The following is a 20,968-nucleotide window of genomic DNA, read 5'->3' on the forward strand; positions in this document are numbered from 1 at the left end:
TGAAGAAAAAACTAGAACGTTCATTATTAAGGGAGATAGCTATACAGAAAAACACTACATTATTTGGGAGAAAGCCAAGAATAGAAGAATTAAGTGCTAGTGGAAACAAGTGTATAATGAGAAAATATGGATTTATGATACAAGAGTGAATAATAACATTTTCTGTAAGAGATTGTGATAGTCTCAAATTGGCATAAAAGTTGCTAATTCACACAAAAGACAATATTAATTAAAAGATTAAAATGTAGTGCTCTCTTGCTAATTCCAATCCAGGTTTGTATATTAATTTTTGAACCACAAAAAATTAAAAAACAAAAGACAAAGTTTAAGGACCTGTTTGGTTGAAGGTTTGTTTTAGAGTTTTTCTCAGTTTTTAAACAAATTAATGTTAATAAAATATGTAATACCATATATTAAATAGAAGAGTAGAAATTTCTTGAAAAAAGTCATATTAAGAGTACACTTTTTGAAGGCAAACACATTCTAATACAGATTAGTTACAGTACAATGATAAATTTATGAAACTAATAGATACTACATAACATACACTCTTCAAAAATAAAGTTGCAACACCCCAAGGGAATATGATAGCCACATGAAAATTATTAAGTTTGTGTACACATTGAGTCTTGTGGTACCCAATTTTGGGCTGTAAAGGCCAGGGCAGTGTTCAGTAACACAGAATTCTGACTTAGTCAGGTTGTGCCACGATACTGAACAATATTCTTAGCAATTCTGACTCTGCCCACTGTAAGAATTCTTACTCATTTTACTCAGACTACTTTTAGTTGACTTACCACGCTTAGTGACATCACTCCATCTTTTTTGTTTTTATTTTACTTCAATGAATTTTATGCTTATGATTGTAATAGTGGCTCATGATGGATTAGATAATTTCATTTTTAAAGATAGAATTACTATTTTAAGATTTTATTATATTTATTTTTATTTAATTTTAACTTTGTCCACCAGTTTTCCTAGTAAAAAGTTAAATTTAAATGCCAAGTTTTGTATAGTTTCTGGATGAAAATTCACTGAGTTCAGCGTTAATAAAGTTCTTTAGCATTAACACAAGCACTTATACACTTGTTGAAAGTGCTTGTGTTAATGCTAAAGGAACTTTTTTAACACTGAACTTGGTAAATTTTCATCCAGAAACTAAGTTTTCCTAGGTGTCTAGCAAAGAATAATTGTTCAGTAATGCTCAGAATATTTGTTAGTTTTGCCCAGTAAGCCACTGAAAATTCTGATTTAATGTTCTGCATTACTGAAGATGACCCTGCGGTTGGCTCAAGCTGTAAATGCTATCAGCAATAGTTTACAACAGCCAAACTTTTGAAAAAGTATAGAAAATGCCTTGGAGACAACTGAATACCACTAGTTAATGGCTAGGGAACAAGACTGTATCCTGGAGATGCACAACCTCAGTTTGTTGATGCATGCAGTTGCCACGCATGTTGAGCACGATATTAGTACCATGCAGTGTTGTGTGACATGATGGATGCAGGAACATCTGCAAACATGCTGAAGAAAGAGTGGTGCATGACAGACTGCACAGACCAGCAGATTTGCTGAATGACCATTCAGCAAATCTGTGTGTCAGAACTCATTCACAACAGCATGACATCTGAAGCTGTCTGTCACTGTCAACAACGCATCTATGGCACCCAAACCATTCACAACAGGTTGCATGAAGTCAGGCTGCATGTATGGCAACCAACAATGGGAGTGCCATTAACTGCTCGACACAGGGCAGTATGCCTGGCATGGTGTCATCATCAATGCAACTAGACTACTGAATGGCATCGAGTATTGTTTATGAATTAATCACATTTCTGTCTGTGGACAGGTGTGGTGGTATCCCAGAAAACACTACATGCCAGCTCTTTTCACTGAGCATAATACTGGCCCCACATTGGGCATTATGGATTGGGAGACATGTTAGATCAGTGGATGCACATTTAGATCAGCCCTGGAACACATTTATGGTATTCTTACAATGGACCAGTATGTAGTACAAATTGTGGGACCTATGGTTCGGCCACTGGTGCAGACCACATCCGATATGGTGTTCCACCAAGACAACTGCATGTTGCATGACAAATTCTCACTAGTCTGAATCCTTCCCTGGCCGACAGCCTTGCCAGATCTCTCTTCTATCAAACATTTGTGGGACCTCATCTGACATGAGGTGCACCGGAGATCACTGCCACATACCATAGACGACCTGCAAGCTGCAGTAGACACAGGTTGGCAAGAGATACCGCAGGCAACCACTAATTGCCTCATTGATAGTATGTCTCACTGTTTAGCAGCCTGTATAGCTAGCTGCCCATGAAGGCCATATTAAAAATTATTAATTTAAATTAAAATTTAAAAATTATTTGACTTTTACATTCCCTTGAAGATGATTATTTAATTTTATAAAAGCTTCAATTGAAAAGTAAATTTGTTTATTTTATATTTTACAGCATTTTATAATATAATATTAAATAAATAATATTATACTAGAAATTTCAAAATATAAATTTTGATTAATGAGAAATTATTCTACATTAACATACCTGGTACCTAATCTTCTTGTTCTTAAACCAAGAAATACAGATCTTATTAATTTACCAAATGATGCTGCATTTACTGGTTCTAATTTATGTTCTGCACAATGCCTTAAGTAATGATTATAGAGTGTACTTCTAGGTAAACTAACACCTTCTGCAGTTTCATAATTATCTATTAACCATTGAACCTGAAAGAAACGTAACTATTGTAAACATATTGCAAATAAAAATGATATAAATAAAGTATATAAGTAGTTTAAAAAATATTAAGAAACTATACAAACATTTTAGATTAACAGTCTACCTCATATAAAAATACATTAATAGTTTTTTAAATTTTTGTAATAAAATATTAAAAAACAATACTTTATTCAAAACTTTTGGACTGTTATTTAAAATATACAATTCCTTGAAAAAGGACTAAACAAATTTAATTGCAAATCTTTAAAAATTTCTTCTTCATAAATTTTACATATAAGTTTAAAATTTTTTAAAATAAATATAAATAGAATTTTAATAATTTTAATGCAGTGATTTTTTTAAAAATCAGAAAGTTTATAAAAAAGTTTATATAGGAGAAAGTTTATAAAAATATAACAAAAGCAAATGAATTTATTGGGCTGCAATTTGAAAAATTGTAGACCAATAAATTCCCACTGTTGTCTGTCTGCCTATCCTTCGTTAATCTCGAGAACAATGTTAGGTAGGTGAAAGTCAAGACCAGATAGGGAAAGCTTAGGGGCAAGAGGCCCCAATTAACTACAAAAATTCAATTCAAAAATTTTTCCCAGAATGAAGTTACATAGATGACTGACATGACTGTTGTTATCAGAAAAAGTATGATGTACAGAGGCAAGACACTACTAATTTGAAAATGAAAGCATATATTTTTAATTAAATAAATTAAGAATATGATTAAAAATTGTGGTTCAGCACAGTGACAAGGTTGCAATAAATAATTGCTCATTTTAAATAAAAACTATTGATAAAAAGATTATATATTTTTTAAACAATTCAATGTTACGAGGTAACTGCTAATGATAAAAGTATTTGTTGGTGATATTTTGCCCTTGGAAATTCATTATTATTATTATTTCACTACAGCATTAAAAAGCAACTGTTTAATATGAAAAGCAAAAGAATTACAGTCGACCCCCTATAACACTGTTGATTATTCCGTTTTATATGAATTCCATGTTGTACGAGTCACTTAGATTTTACAAATATGTGTGGCTGTGAATGGCTCACGTATTTATAAAATCTAAGTAACTCATATAACATGGAATTCATATAAAATGGAATAATCAACAGTGTTATAGGGGGGTCGACTGTATAGCATTTTCTTCAATTTTCAATAAAGCATTTCCTCCTAAAGTCATCATCAGCATCTTAACTTGGCAGATACTTTCTTTTTTAAATTGCAATAGAAAAATTGAATAATCCAATAATTTAAAATCAAGATACTATTATTCCCAGATAATGCAAATATCAAAATATTTATATATTTTAATCAAATAAATAAGCTGGAACTTACATATAATACAAAAATCGCACCTTCCACACATTTTCCACGGAAAGTGTATGGAGGTGTGATTTTTGTATTATTTATATAGTATATTTGAAATGAACTTAAAGATGGAGATACTAATCATGAATTATCATCCAGTTTATAAAATTTGAATTGATTATTAAATTGTAAAATGAATTTCATGCTGAATTACTAAAGATAATTAATATAAAAGCTATACTTTAGTAATATATGTGTAGAATACAAAAAAAGGAGAAAATATGTACAAACATATCTTAATCAAAGAGATGATAATGCTTTCATTTATTTAATTTGTAAAGCATTTATTTATATTTTCATTATTTTTCCAAATACAGTGTAAAGTTTCATTAAAACAATTCCAACATATGATTTTAAATTGTGACCAGTTTTCCTAGTAAAAAGTTAAATTTAAATGCCAAGTTTTGTATAGTTTCTGGATGAAAATTCACTGAGTTCAGCGTTAATAAAGTTCTTTAGCATTAACACAAGCACTTATACACTCGTTGAAAGTGCTTGTGTTAATGCTAAAGGAACTTTTTTAACGCTGAACTTGGTGAATTTTCATCCAGAAACTAAGTTTTCCTAGGTGTCTAGCAAAGAATAATTGTTCAGTAATGCTCAGAATATTTGTTAGTTTTGCCCAGTAAGCCACTGAAAATTCTGATTTAATGTTCTGCATTACTGAAGATGACCCTGCGGTTGGCTCAAGCTGTAAATGCTATCAGCAATAGTTTACAACAGCCAAACTTTTGAAAAAGTATAGAAAATGCCTTGGAGACAACTGAATACCACTAGTTAATGGCTAGGGAACAAGACTGTATCCTGGAGATGCACAACCTCAGTTTGTTGATGCATGCAGTTGCCACGCATGTTGAGCACGATATTAGTACCATGCAGTGTTGTGTGACATGATGGATGCAGGAACATCTGCAAACATGCTGAAGAAAGAGTGGTGCATGACAGACTGCACAGACCAGCAGATTTGCTGAATGACCATTCAGCAAATCTGTGTGTCAGAACTCATTCACAACAGCATGACATCTGAAGCTGTCTGTCACTGTCAACAACGCATCTATGGCACCCAAACCATTCACAACAGGTTGCATGAAGTCAGGCTGCATGTATGGCAACCAACAATGGGAGTGCCATTAACTGCTCGACACAGGGCAGTATGCCTGGCATGGTGTCATCATCAATGCAACTAGACTACTGAATGGCATCGAGTATTGTTTATGAATTAATCACATTTCTGTCTGTGGACAGGTGTGGTGGTATCCCAGAAAACACTACATGCCAGCTCTTTTCACTGAGCATAATACTGGCCCCACATTGGGCATTATGGATTGGGAGACATGTTAGATCAGTGGATGCACATTTAGATCAGCCCTGGAACACATTTATGGTATTCTTACAATGGACCAGTATGTAGTACAAATTGTGGGACCTATGGTTCGGCCACTGGTGCAGACCACATCCGATATGGTGTTCCACCAAGACAACTGCATGTTGCATGACAAATTCTCACTAGTCTGAATCCTTCCCTGGCCAACAGCCTTGCCAGATCTCTCTTCTATCAAACATTTGTGGTACCTCATCTGACATGAGGTGCACCGGAGATCACTGCCACATACCATAGACGACCTGCAAGCTGCAGTAGACACAGGTTGGCAAGAGATACCGCAGGCAACCACTAATTGCCTCATTGATAGTATGTCTCACTGTTTAGCAGCCTGTATAGCTAGCTGCCCATGAAGGCCATATTAAAAATTATTAATTTAAATTAAAATTTAAAAATTATTTGACTTTTACATTCCCTTGAAGATGATTATTTAATTTTATAAAAGCTTCAATTGAAAAGTAAATTTGTTTATTTTATATTTTACAGCATTTTATAATATAATATTAAATAAATAATATTATACTAGAAATTTCAAAATATAAATTTTGATTAATGAGAAATTATTCTACATTAACATACCTGGTACCTAATCTTCTCGTTCTTAAACCAAGAAATACAGATCTTATTAATTTACCAAATGATGCTGCATTTACTGGTTCTAATTTATGTTCTGCACAATGCCTTAAGTAATGATTATAGAGTGTACTTCTAGGTAAACTAACACCTTCTGCAGTTTCATAATTATCTATTAACCATTGAACCTGAAAGAAATGTAACTATTGTAAACATATTGCAAATAAAAATGATATAAATAAAGTATATAAGTAGTTTAAAAAATATTAAGAAACTATACAAACATTTTAGATTAACAGTCTACCTCATATAAAAATACATTAATAGTTTTTTAAATTTTTGTAATAAAATATTAAAAAACAATACTTTATTCAAAACTTTTGGACTGTTATTTAAAATATACAATTCCTTGAAAAAGGACTAAACAAATTTAATTGAAAATCTTTAAAAATTTCTTCTTCATAAATTTTACATATAAGTTTAAAATTTTTAAAAATAAATATAAATAGAATTTTAATAATTTTAATGCAGTGATTTTTTTAAAAATCAGAAAGTTTATAAAAAAGTTTATATAGGAGAAAGTTTATAAAAATATAACAAAAGCAAATGAATTTATTGGGCTGCAATTTGAAAAATTGTAGACCAATAAATTCCCACTGTTGTCTGTCTGCCTATCCTTCGTTAATCTCGAAAACAATGTTAGGTAGGTGAAAGTCAAGACCAGATAGGGAAAGCTTAGGGGCAAGAGGCCCCAATTAACTACAAAAATTCAATTCAAAAATTTTTCCCAGAATGAAGTTACATAGATGACTGACATGACTGTTGTTATCAGAAAAAGTATGATGTACAGAGGCAAGACACTACTAATTTGAAAATGAAAGCATATATTTTTAATTAAATAAATTAAGAATATGATTAAAAATTGTGGTTCAGCACAGTGACAAGGTTGCAATAAATAATTGCTCATTTTAAATAAAAACTATTGATAAAAAGATTATATATTTTTTAAACAATTCAATGTTACGAGGTAACTGCTAATGATAAAAGTATTTGTTGGTGATATTTTGCCCTTGGAAATTCATTATTATTATTATTTCACTACAGCATTAAAAAGCAACTGTTTAATATGAAAAGCAAAAGAATTACAGTCGACCCCCTATAACACTGTTGATTATTCCGTTTTATATGAATTCCATGTTGTACGAGTCACTTAGATTTTACAAATATGTGTGGCTGTGAATGGCTCACGTATTTATAAAATCTAAGTAACTCATATAACATGGAATTCATATAAAATGGAATTATCAACAGTATTATAGGGGGGTCGACTGTATAGGCTCTTATATGATAAAAATGATGCTTGCAAAATAAACTGTTAACGTCAAAAATCAAAAGATCGCAGTGAGTGAAGTTTGCAGGTTATCTATTATTTTAATACTTTTATACCGAAACTTTCATTTGAATTTTTTAAGGAAAGAGAAAAAAAAACTTTATCTTCATACACACTGTTGCAAAATTTCACGCGCTTTAAAGTCGATGTGCCACAATAATCCAAATTTGCATGTGGAATAGAAATAAAAAAATTCATTACAGTATTACAGCACAAACACACATTAAAGAACAGTTTCGTCTCAAATATTAAAGTCAGAAAATGGCAAACGCAGTCTGGCAGTTAATGCAAACTGACCAATGCCAGAGATGATTTTACAACGTATTGATTGCAACTATTCTTTCGTTTGACACATCCACAATACTCGGTAATCGCTGAATGTTTTCTCGGCATTCACCGAATAGCGAATGTGTGGTTCCACTATAACGGAAGAATAGTTACATCACAATTATTACTCCTGACGAATGTTTGGCATTCACCATTTTCCGGTTCTTGTCGGTAAACTGTGCTAAATCAAAGACGAATATTCGCTTTCACGCGTTCGTGTTGTCCATTCACACATNTTTAAATATTATTTTTATAATATTTTACATCATCAGAAATTAATATTGGAAGATTAAATTTATTTTGAAACTGTTTCAAAAATAAAATGGATATAGTTAAGAAATGAATTTTGTTCTTTAAATTATTAATCTCTGATCATGAACAATAAAGATTTCAAAAGTGCAATGGTTAAATATTTTTATAAGTAAATTGTACAATCATAACACTAATCAAATGAACTTGACTTAAAATTTCAGCAAATTAGACCCAAATTTAATTATTTTTATGCAAAATGCCTAAAAAATATACAGTACAAACTAAACCTAATATTTGTAAATAAAATTAGAAAGGCCTTTTTCTCATTTAGGTTTCCTTTCCAATATAAGATGAAAATCAAAGTTTTAAGACGTTATAACATAAATAATATGACAAATATTTTTCTGAATTTGAATTCAAAGTTTAATTCAAATTTAGTTTCAAATCGTTATCATATACCAGTATTTATAAACTAATTATTCAAATCAATATATTTAAAAAAACTGGGTACTTAATTATATACCACTCACCAAATAAACTATCCCCAGTTCATAACCAAACAAACATTCATGCTATGAATGTTTTCATCTATATGTAATAGACATCCTCAGGTATTGACGATATCAAACTAATGGCTAGTAGAATAGAATGTTTTTAAAAGCTCCATTTAACTAAGTAATTCGAATACTTTGCATTAAATTTTAAAATATATAAATTATTTGAAACATATCCGAATAAATAATCAATTGATTTCACGTAGATCATGACATAAATATCCTCCATAATTTAAAATATCTTTGTGATGCGTGGTTCAATCATTGGGATCTAGTTCAAAAATGATGCGCCATGCTGTGGAAAGTGTGTCTATTTCCTTGAAATTAATACCAACCCCTTTTTTAATTGCCCAATAGATCTCCAGTGATTCGAGGTACTTGAGTTGTGCCTTATCCGATACTTTGTGTAGCAATTTAGCATTTTGTAGTTCAATATGAACATCCTCATTATTCACATATGTCGCTAATGCCGTCATGGTCTGCTTTTTTTTCTTATTGAGTATTCACGTTCCTTCATCCTCATGGCAAGACCTCTTGCCATTGCTCCAATATATGTTAATGCATGGTTAACCCGGTCATCTTGAAGAGGAACTGCATAAACCCCTGGAGAGTTAGAACCTTTTATATGATTTTTATCATTTCTGATGAGAGAGAAGACTGTCGGAGAGCGTTGATATGGAGCATGGTCATCTTTCCACCTGTGTGTTCCGTAAGGAGTCATAACACCTCTATTTATACCTAACCGTTCACATGATCCTTACTGTTATAAAGTCTCCAAAGTTTAAAACTTAAAAAACACTGCTGGAGTCAGACCTAGGCAAACTAGATAATTATACTGTCTACAGCCTGGATCTGAAAGGCACCTCTACATTGCTTTATAAACTTTTATTTTTTTATACTTAAATTTAAATGATGACAATCATTTAAATGCCAGCATCAAGTTCATATCTAAATTGGGAAAATCAGCATCAGAGATATTATCAGCCCTGCAGTAAGTTTATGGTGATACTACATTAAAGAAATCTATTTATTATCATACACTACTTATTTATATAAGTAGTTTATGACTGGTTTTCATGGTTTTAAGAAAGGACAGGCAACATTGGAGGACAATGACTGCAGGCCATCCACATCTAGAACTGAAGAAATGGTTGCCAAAGTGTGAAAACTGATCCATGAATTACCATCATGGAATTATTATAAGTTGTATCTCTCACAAATCCATTCATTCAATTTTGTCTGACAATTTGAAGTTGAGATGTGTCAGTTTGCAAAGTGCATTCCAAGGCAGCTAACAATGGACCAGATTAATGACTGCTGGAGTTCTGTTTGAAAAAAGTATGCAGGACCCAACATTTCTCATGAAGACCATTACTGGTGATGATTAATGGGTGTTCACCTATGACCTACAGATGAAGATGCAGTCATTAGAGTGGTATACAATACATTCTCTCTGACCAAAGAAATCCCACCTTGTCAAATTCAAAGAAAAAATTATGCTCATTGCATTCTTTGACATGGACAGCATGATGCACCATGAGCATGCTAATCATGTCTTTTTTTCTACAGCATACATTTCAGTAGTGGTATGAAAGGTATTTTTTGATAAAAGTGTGAACAACAAGGCAACAGAAAAAAGTAATTAATCAAACATGTGCATTTTATTAGAAAAAAAGTTGTTCCTAATATCATCCTTTCTGAACAATATTATGAACATCAAATTTGTAATGATTTCAAGTCATTTTAATCTCAGAAACCTAATAATAATAATTGTTCAGTTTTAACTATTCAAATAAAGTACTTGCTTTCATTTAATTCTTCCAGTAATCCAAGTAATCCTTCCATTTACACAAGTAATTGGTTCCATGAAAGTAGTACATAAATGGAGCCTGAAAATATGTTTAGAATAGGGATTTGTTCCATATTCTCAAATACAGTATTTTATTCTTACTAGGGATAAAAAAGTTTCAATGGAAGTTTTTAAAATATACATCTATATAAAAGTTACTGATGATATAAACACAATTTTTGATGTAACTTATTTATTTCCATAAAGTTGATTATTTAAAATTAAAATAATTTTCAATTGTGTTAAAGTGAATTCACATAAATGGAGGGATTACTATATTTATCTTTTGTCTCTCCTGGATTCTGCATCATCTTATTCATGGTTCCACTGAAAACACCTGTTGCATCAAATCCATTTTTTACCATGCTTATTTTTGGAATAAACAAAGGAACAAAAATGACAACAGATGTCTTATTTATCATTTCATTCATTAGGTTTGGAACTGTTCAAAACATCAGATGTTGGATCATCAAAGTTTCTGAGATTTCAGATGTGTTTTTGATTCTTTGAATTTTTTAAAAGTTGAAGCTGTTAGTACTGTGATTGATTGACAAGCTATGTAAATTGATTTTCATAAGCAGTGTTACATCAGTCAGTATACATTAGGAGTATTTGCAGTTGTGGTGTCTTCTCCACTGGCAGCTTGAATGGAGTTCTTAATACCTGTCTCCTGTGTGATATTGAGAACACATGGGGAATAATAATAAGCACAAATGATGAAATTAATATAGCTACTTGCATACAGAAAATGCATTTCTCTGGATGATAGTCATTACGTAAAATGGCATTAAATAGACTACAGTTAAATACATTCCTCATTAGTAGTCTCTCCTTGACTTACTATACGCAAGGTTATACAGTACATAATACTACATATTGTACCATAAAGCGTACAGAAAAGATAGAAAGAAAGAAAGAATGAATGAAACAAAAGAAAATGTACAGAAGTATATTATACTAATGTTACACTCAGAGTAATCTTTCAAATATCATAACATCCACCAGAAAAGTATGCAATAAAACTTTATTATAGAACCTTAAAAAAAATTAAAGGAGATGATGGAATATTAGTTGCTGAATGAAGGAGATGCTATGGCAACAGGACTATTAATATCTTCTTGCGGAACATGCTTTCAGACTGGGATGTTACAAAGCACAAGCTGCTTGAATTCAAATTCTAACAGTTTTCACACTTCCGCTTCACTTGCATGTGCAAAACATCATAAGGCAAGGAGTGTCTGTATATACCACCCACCTTCAAAATATACCAGATTTTAAGTGGTCTTGTTGAAAAATGAACTTTCCTCTCACTCAAAATAACCAATTTTCTTGAAAAATATCAGCACAACAACTAAATTTTTATATTGCTGCAGATAGACACAGTGCTTCACAGGATATCATACACTTTGCAGATGGCAATACTGTATAACAAAGAATACATGCAACATTTTGGTCTGTTAACTCATATATATGATCAAATTTTTTCATATTGTTTCCTAATTTTTGATTAACTAACTCTTATTTGAACCCAATTCTATATAGAATCACTTCATTATTCTACTTACTATTAATTTTTAAACAGTTTATTTAATTATCATTTTTTAATGTGATAAATTTTCTGTTTGATGTAACCAATAACAATTATTCAAATCTACTTCAAATAAAAAGTAGCCAAATAANATTTTTCTTTTTGGAAACCTTATTTAGTGACAAAAGCTTGAAAAAATTCCAGTGGTATACTAATTTTCCCTTACTTGATGATTTCAGACATGCAAAATCAGCTGATCTTTCAAATATAGTTTTTTCTGATGACATTATTTTACTAGAAACCTTATGAGTAACCTTTCTAGAATGTTTATTTATAAAGATAACACAGGGTTAAAATAATTGCTATTATAAATAAGATTAAAATAATAATAATTACATTATATATCAGAAACTATACAAATTTATGTAATAATACTTTAATCAAAGAAATAAAAATAATAGTTTAAGTATTTAAACACTAAAAGATGATGGTTTTTATATCAACTTTAAACAGAAGTAATCATTTAAAAAATAAAATAAAATTTACTTCATATTTTTATTGCAGTATATTTATATATAAGATACAGAGATCTTATAGAGATTTCTAAATCTAAGATATATATACATATACAGGTATACCTCAGGATAAATACAGTGTGTAACAAAATTATAGTTTCATAATTTGATAACATATCATTAGTTAAACTTTATAACTTGTCAGTTGTAGATAGCAGACAACAGATTGATCAACATGATCTGCCTAAACTACTAGTCTTCTCTCTTTTAGGCTTTATTTTATGAGACTATTTAAAATTTGTTGTATGAATATCTATTCTTTGCAAACTATTTAAACACCAAAAATCACATTGAAGAGAACTCTAAGTCAGTCAATAACAATTGCAAATACAATATACATTTCAAGCACTCATTTAAAACAAACAAAATAGCATACCTATTTACAAGTACAGTCAAACCTTGGTTTTCAAATGCTTCACTTTTCAAACAATTTGGTTGATGAACAGAATTTTGAACTCACAATTACACTAGTTGCAGTATGATAATTAGATTGCCGAACAAGCTACTCATCAAGAGCTAGCCACAGATTAGAGAGACACAGACAGTCAACTCCCTATACTTCCAATGTTAAAGAAAGTTGATGGCCCAACCAATCGACGACAAGACTACTAATTTAGAAGTTAGTAGTGCTGAGGTAGCCTCTTATTATTAGACATAATGACACAAATCATTGATGATGTTGCTATTTAAATGAGATTTCGATGCAATGCAGGAAAGATACTATTTCCATTTTTTGGTATGCACCGTAACTGAATCTAAATCAAATTAATTAATAAAAACCATGTTAATTGACATTCACATAATATAAATGGCATCCAAGAATTCATGTTTAAATATACTTAAGTTAAATTAAATAACAAAAATTTATTAATATAATATTATATTGCACTTGTAGACATTTTTATCCATGAAATACAGGTAAAAAAATGAATAAATGGGGTCAGGAATGGATTAATCCATCTTATATTCTTTCTTATGGAAAAATTTGCTTCAGTTTTAGACCACCTTTAAGAATGAATTATGTTCAAAAACTGAGGTTTGACTGTATTCAATATACAAGAATTTGGTATAACAAACAGTTTTCTTTAATCTCTGTTCTCCACTTATGAAGACAAAATACTTAATACAATGAGTGCCAACTGATATTTACAAAAACAAGATATACTAATCATTTGTGTAATGACATTAAAAATTCTTGCATACTCTGATTAGATTTCTCATAGATTCCAATCTCTATTCTCTTTGTTTTGTTCATGTTATCTTTCTGTTCACTAGTAGTAGTATTTCATGCATTCCACTAGGATCAGCATCTCAACATAGTTGTGCAATTTAGTGAACTTTATCATTACATTTCAGATTCTTCTATTGATGATTACAATTTCATTAATTAAAAAATAATTTTATTTTAGTCTATTTTACTTATTTTCTTTTTATTTAGTGTCTTTGCTAACTTTTGTTTTCTTGCCATTAAATAAAGAAATGTCTGATAACTTATGACAATTGCTTATATCTCATTTTTTTATTAGTCCCTTTTATATTGGTGAATAATCTATTCAACACTTTCATTTCTTTTATTTTACTTTATTTAGAATCATTAGTTTAAAGATAATTATGTGTTGTTTAGCACATATATGGAAAATATGTATAGTTTACCTGGGTGATGCCAAAACAATATACAAATTTTGACAGAAATCTTGGAAAACCTTGTCTCTGTTTACAACAGGTTTTCAGGAACAAGCTATGCTCATAAATCACTGTCACACATTTAAATATTCTACATATTATAATTTGAACATTTGTTGAATGATGTTTTGAATAACAGAATATTATTACACATTGTATTTGAAGCTTATTATGTATTAATTTAATATAAATATAGTTATTTTCAATAATTATTGTGTTTTTCAAAATTCAACATAAAAGGATATTTATCTACACTAAGTATTTATGATAAATGATAAATAACAAAAGAGTTAAAAGAAGAAAAAAATAAATAAAAAGTGTTCTATGAACTGAACCATGTTAGTATAAAATGCATTTGATTACTACCATATCCTTCATATAGCTATAGATAATATCAAAATATAAAAATTATTGTAATTTTTCTCCAATGAAATTCTATTATTGTACATATTTTTCTTTTTGGAAACCTTATTTAGTGACAAAAGCTTGAAAAAATTCCAGTGGTATACTAATTTTCCCTTACTTGATGATTTCAGACATGCAAAATCAGCTGATCTTTCAAATATAGTTTTTTCTGATGACATTATTTTACTAGAAACCTTATGAGTAACCTTTCTAGAATGTTTATTTATAAAGATAACACAGGGTTAAAATAATTGCTATTATAAATAAGATTAAAATAATAATAATTACATTATATATCAGAAACTATACAAATTTATGTAATAATACTTTAATCAAAGAAATAAAAATAATAGTTTAAGTATTTAAACACTAAAAGATGATGGTTTTTATATCAACTTTAAACAGAAGTAATCATTTAAAAAATAAAATAAAATTTACTTCATATTTTTATTGCAGTATATTTATATATAAGATACAGAGATCTTATAGAGATTTCTAAATCTAAGATATATATACATATACAGGTATACCTCATCTTACGTAGGTAATTGGTTCCAGGAGAACGACGTAAGTCGAATTTGCTTGTCTCCGAATCTACTTATCACTAGGCTAAACCATAAATTACCATTCCCGGTTCTGTATTTTATTTATTAATGCATTTTTAATAATATATGGTTAATAAGGATCTATTTTAAGCTTACAAACAAATAAATTTTAGTTTTTAATATAGTACAGAAAAAAGTTAATCTAAATTTACGAATGCATGTACTGTAAATACAGTATATACTTGTAAATGTATATATTTTAATATGATTTTATGTGCTTTAAACGCTTTTCTAGTGATATTACGACTTCAATATTTGTGGCGGACAGACGTAAAGTTGAATAAAATGACTTAAACTTGATTTTTATTTTTCCATATACTTTTTTGACAAACGACATATAATCAGGAACAACGTAACTCGAAATGACGTAAGTCGAGGTATGTCTGTATATCCTTTATCACTTTTTTCTGTTTAAGTATAATCTATGATAGAAATCAATTTAAACAATATAGTAATAAATATGATTATTATTTTAAGTATATGCAGTCCAATCACTGGTTTTTTTTCTATGTAAAAATTAAATACTTGCTTTAATCATAAAAATTGGTATTAAAAAATTTATTAAATAATCACAATACCTACAGTAATTGTTATTATGACTACAGTATTTTCAATTAACATAATAAATTATTTTTTCAAAAAATGTATTATTTTTTTGAATAGCAAAAGGATATAGTTAATATATTAATTATATATTTTCAGTCTTATATTATAAATAAAATTTTAATAAAAAAATTTATTGTTTTCCGATACCTGTTACTGATTTCATGTTACTAGAAAATTATTTCATCCAAAGAAAGTTCTAATTAAAAATTTACAGATGTTACTGTTATTTTACATAATTATGTTAAAACACAATTATGTAAAATTAAAAATTTTTAGTAAAAAATAAATTTAATTTAAAATATATTAATAAAATTTTCTTACTAAAATAATAATGACTTAATGAAAAATAAAAATGATACTATATATAACAAAGAAACAATAAACAAAACCTAATAAACTTTCCTAAAATAATTTACCATAATTATCAAAATTTCAAATTAATAAAATTCTATGGAACTGATTTATGGAATCGTTCTTAAATGATGATAATCATATAAGATATTTGTGAGAACTGTTGCTAATAACATGTAACTTTCTAAGAAACTCTGGCCAGGATGTAAATAATCTATTTATGAATTTCTAAGTGTTATCAATATGAAAATGTTCATAAAAACTCATAGGATACTCAATCAAATATGTTTGATAGATTGTTTTAAGCAATTTAGAAGATTTCTAGTGTTTAACAAATCTATTATATTTCAGAAAACATGAATATTCAGCTAAGTAGCCATGCATTGTTTTAAGATATTATTCATTCAATCCGATCTATTGTTAAATATTATCTGATGTGATATCTCAGTCACTGTTTGGGCCAAAGTTATTTGACATCTCAAAAAGATAAACAAAACATGGAAACCTCATATAAAAAAGATAGCAAAATTTTAAACAGATTTAAATCTATCATAATGAGAAATAACAAAAATCAAGCTCATCTTTAGATAATAATATAAATTGCACCAAATATCCAAATTGGCAAAAATCTTGCCAAGATGCATAATAAAGTCAATAGTTTTTTTTAATTATTATTATTTTCTCTTTTAGATTATTGTAAGATTGTTCTTATGAAACAACCTTAAACATGTGGTTTACATTAACCAATCTAGAATAATACAAAATCCAAAGGATAGCATCAGAATTTGAAACCATCAGAGAGAATGTTACTCAGAGATATATATAAAAAAAGAGTAGCCAATTCAAATATTTAATGTAATTTATATAATAAAGTGCCCTTGAAACTTGATTTTTGCTACATCTTGTATATATATCACATTTCCTTGCATAAACTTCAAGATACAAATAAATTCCAATGTTCAAATAAACCCAGAGAATAAAAATGCTGCTAAAAATATACCCCAGATTGAAAAGCATGGAAAACATCCCTCAAATGCATGGTTTCAGCACTAAAAGGGTTTAAAGTTCAGAATAGCAACCCCTTAAAATGCTGCTCTGCAGCACTACTGAGCTGTGGGATAATCAGATTATGAACATAGACTGAATTAAAATAACTGAATTTCAAACTAGCAAACAATATTAAATAATTAAAAAATAATTAAAATATTATCATGATTTAAAAGGCATATGATTTGTTGAATTAAAATATATTGCATGAAATGAACTTATTTGCAACTAATAAACGTCTCATAATCTTCTAAAACTGAAATTATTTGAATGTAACAATTTACAAATATAAAAATCAACCGAAACCCGATGCATAGCAAATAGACACCTACAACTGCTGTAAATAATCGGGCTATATTTTGTTCATAATAATTATGAATTACAAATAAATTTGGCACTAGAGGGAGGCATTAGGTGCCATCTCATATTAAATTAATAATTATAATATTTAATTAATTAATTAATTTAGAATAAACTGGAAGGAAAGAATCATCCCAAAGTGGGACTCAAACCCACAACTCCCACTTACCGTGAGGATGCGTTGTCAGTTACGCTACCCGGACCATCGGTCCAATCTCCTCTTCCAGTATATATAAGTCTAATGTATAATCAATGATGGTTTTATAGTGCCAAATTTATTTGTAATTCATAATTATTATAAACAAAATATAGCCCAATTATTTATGGCAATTATGGGTGTCTATTAACAGAATTTTTTAAAAACTGATATCTAATATTTTAAATTTTAAATTAATAAAAATATACTTCTACAATTTTTTAAAAACTGACTTCTAATATTCTAAATTTTAAATTAATAAAAATATACTTCTACAATAAGTGTTTTGTACCTAATAGTTATAAGATGAAAATATCATTCATATAATTATACAGATACATGGATATTCTATTCTTATAAATCATCAAAGCAAAATATTAGTTTTAAAAATTTAAACAAATCATTGAAAATTGTATAAAATCATACTAAAATGATTATGCAAAAGACTATACACAATATAAAGACATGCAGGAACCTTCATTATTTATAGAGTACAGAAACTCTCTGACATTTTCTTTTAATTAAACTGTAAAATTAAAATTTATCTAAGAATGCAATTTTATGTTAAAAATGTCTTGTGTTCTTTTATCTAGAGTATTTACATAGATGACACTTCATAAAGTAAATCCTAAGGGAAAAAAAACATGAAAACTATCAAAAAATGATTCTAGTATTCATCATTTATTGATAGATGATGAATTTATAATTTATTCATTTCATTTATTAAAATCTTTTTTTAAGCACAAAAAAGGTTTTTTTTTGTTTTTTCACATTCCGTCTTTTTAATCAATCATTCTATACTAAACACAATTTATTTTCTTATGCTCTTTTATCTTAAGTATTTATACAATAATAATTGTAAACTGCATTCAAATTCATTATGATTTATTTTAGTAGTTTTATTTTTTATTATTTTTTATTTTCAGTCAGCCGTTTTCTAAAATGAAAATAATAATTTATCTTTTTTATAAATCAAGTAAAATTCTATTATTTTTTTATATTAGAAGATAGCTGAGAAGTTTCATAAATCAATTTTTTCACATTTATAAAAAAATTTTCAGTTTATACATTTCTACCTATCAATTTTTTAGAAAATAAAGGGAAAATTAATTACCTCCAGAAATGAATGAACTCAAGTTTTAGAATTAGTCTGGTATCAGATGGGATGTCACAAATCATCACATTATTCTTAATTTAAATCTGCAAGAGAGATATCAATTACTTCTCAGCACTAAAAGTGTTTTGAAATGTGTTTTGAGTATAGTAAGAAGTTAATCTCTGATAATAATCAAAATGATTTTTCATTTACTAGACAGAGAAACTTCTTAAAGATTCTTAGAGAATAAGATATTTTTTCTGAACACTTTTTTATGTTTAAAATAACAAAATCAGATATGAGTTTAAATTGTCAAGAAAACTCATATTTGATATTAATTTAAGTATAAAGATATGATTAAAACAATAGTTTTAAAGTCCCTTATTGAATATATCAATATTCAAACTTAAAGATATTTATTTTTCATTCATATCAATTTAAGTTTCTTCAGGAATTATTTTATTCCTTTAAAACTTAGGAAAAAAACACATATTTGTGAAACTTATTATCATTCTAATAAATAAAAATAAAAGAGAATCTATCACAACTGAAATAATTAAAAAAAAAACAAAATCTAAAGATATAGAAAATGCAGCTGACAAGAAGAAGAATCCATAAATCACATAACTGAAGTTTTACATCTTTAGTTTTTATGAATAATTAACAATATTTTTTGAAGGTTTCTTATTAAATATGAATAACAAAATTTTTTAATTCAATTTAAATATTAAGCATAATTTTAGTAACACTTAATATTTATTATGTTTGTTTATATTTTTGTTTTATCTATTCACTATTATATATTTTAAAATTGAAATTTGAATTGTATGTATATCTCATAAATTATTTTAAAAATATTTTGTATTAATTGAATTAAAATAAATCCATTTCAGCTTATTTATTTACTCAAATTAGTATCCAACAGTTCTTTATGAACTGATTTATGTTTATTATATTTTAACTGTTGGTACTGATGATAACAAATTTAAAAAATATCTCAAACCTATTATTCACATAACAAGATTTTATATTTAGCCATTCAGGTTAAATGATCATCAGTCATCTTCAGAATAAATGAACATCAACCAAAGGTTGATATTCATGTTAAATGGTTACCTTCATCTACCATCAACCAAATGGGTACCTTCATCTACCATCCTCATGTTAAACAAATATCAACTAAAGGTTGATATTTGTTTAACATGAGGATGATAGATGAAAGTAACCAAAAATATTCATTAATGTGTGTTTGAAGAAATAAGCTGCTAAATAAATAATAAAACATTTGGATAGTAATCTGAAACAAAAATATTTTGTAATATAGATCCTTATAACAATGTAACAACACTAAGTTTATGAATAAACTATGTCTAGAAATTTTTACTATGAAGTACTGTACATAATAATAATTCATAATTATTGTCTGTATGTTCATTTGAAATATATTGTTATTAAAACCATGTACAATTATAATTAAATAGCTTCCTTGATAATTTTGTTGAAGAAGTTATAATTTGAATACTAAAAGTTTAAGCAAGTATAGTAATATAAAAATATGAATCAAAAGCTTATTGTTAATTTTAAAATCACAAAAATCCAAATCATTTGGCATCTTATTAATAAGACAGATAAAATCCTAGACAAAATTAAGAAAATGTCACTGTAAAAATGCTTTCTGAACATTGAGAATGTATTTTAAAAATTTTACAAATTCAATAATGGAAAAATGCTATTAATCATTCTCTATTTTAAAATTATCATCATCATTTTCAGTAGTTTAGGTATAGTATTATATTTTTTTTCGATAAATTGTGTAAGTGTTTTTTAAAACATAATTCCTATTATAAAAGAAAAAATTCATATAACCAAGACAAAAGTAAAATAAAATAATTTAAAATTAATTATAACAGTTAATTTTTAAAGTTTAAAAATCTTTAGAAATTGTTATTTTTCACTAATTAATTACTAATAAATTTTACCATGTCACAAAACTATGCTAAAATTGAAATTTGAATTTTTCTGAAAAATTTATTAATGGAGACAATTAAATAAAGAATTTATATAT

At 28.0% G+C, this 20,968-nt stretch overlaps 1 protein-coding gene across 1 annotated transcript in view; it reads right to left on the reverse strand.

The window, feature by feature from the left end:
• Window positions 1–20,968, reverse strand: part of LOC111627451 (DNA-binding protein RFX2-like) — a 138,219-nt gene that overhangs the window by 30,495 nt on the left and 86,756 nt on the right. Inside the window, exon 8 of the mRNA XM_023371020.1 lies at window positions 6,086–6,267. Within this exon, the coding sequence (XP_023226788.1) occupies window positions 6,086–6,267 (182 nt within the window). The remainder of the gene's footprint in view (window positions 1–6,085; window positions 6,268–20,968) is intronic.

Source organism: Centruroides sculpturatus, unplaced genomic scaffold (genome assembly GCF_000671375.1).
Source record: "Centruroides sculpturatus isolate CEXI.00-Female unplaced genomic scaffold, Cexi_2.0 scaffold281, whole genome shotgun sequence".
In the NCBI taxonomy this organism is placed as follows: Eukaryota; Metazoa; Arthropoda; class Arachnida; order Scorpiones; family Buthidae; genus Centruroides; species Centruroides sculpturatus.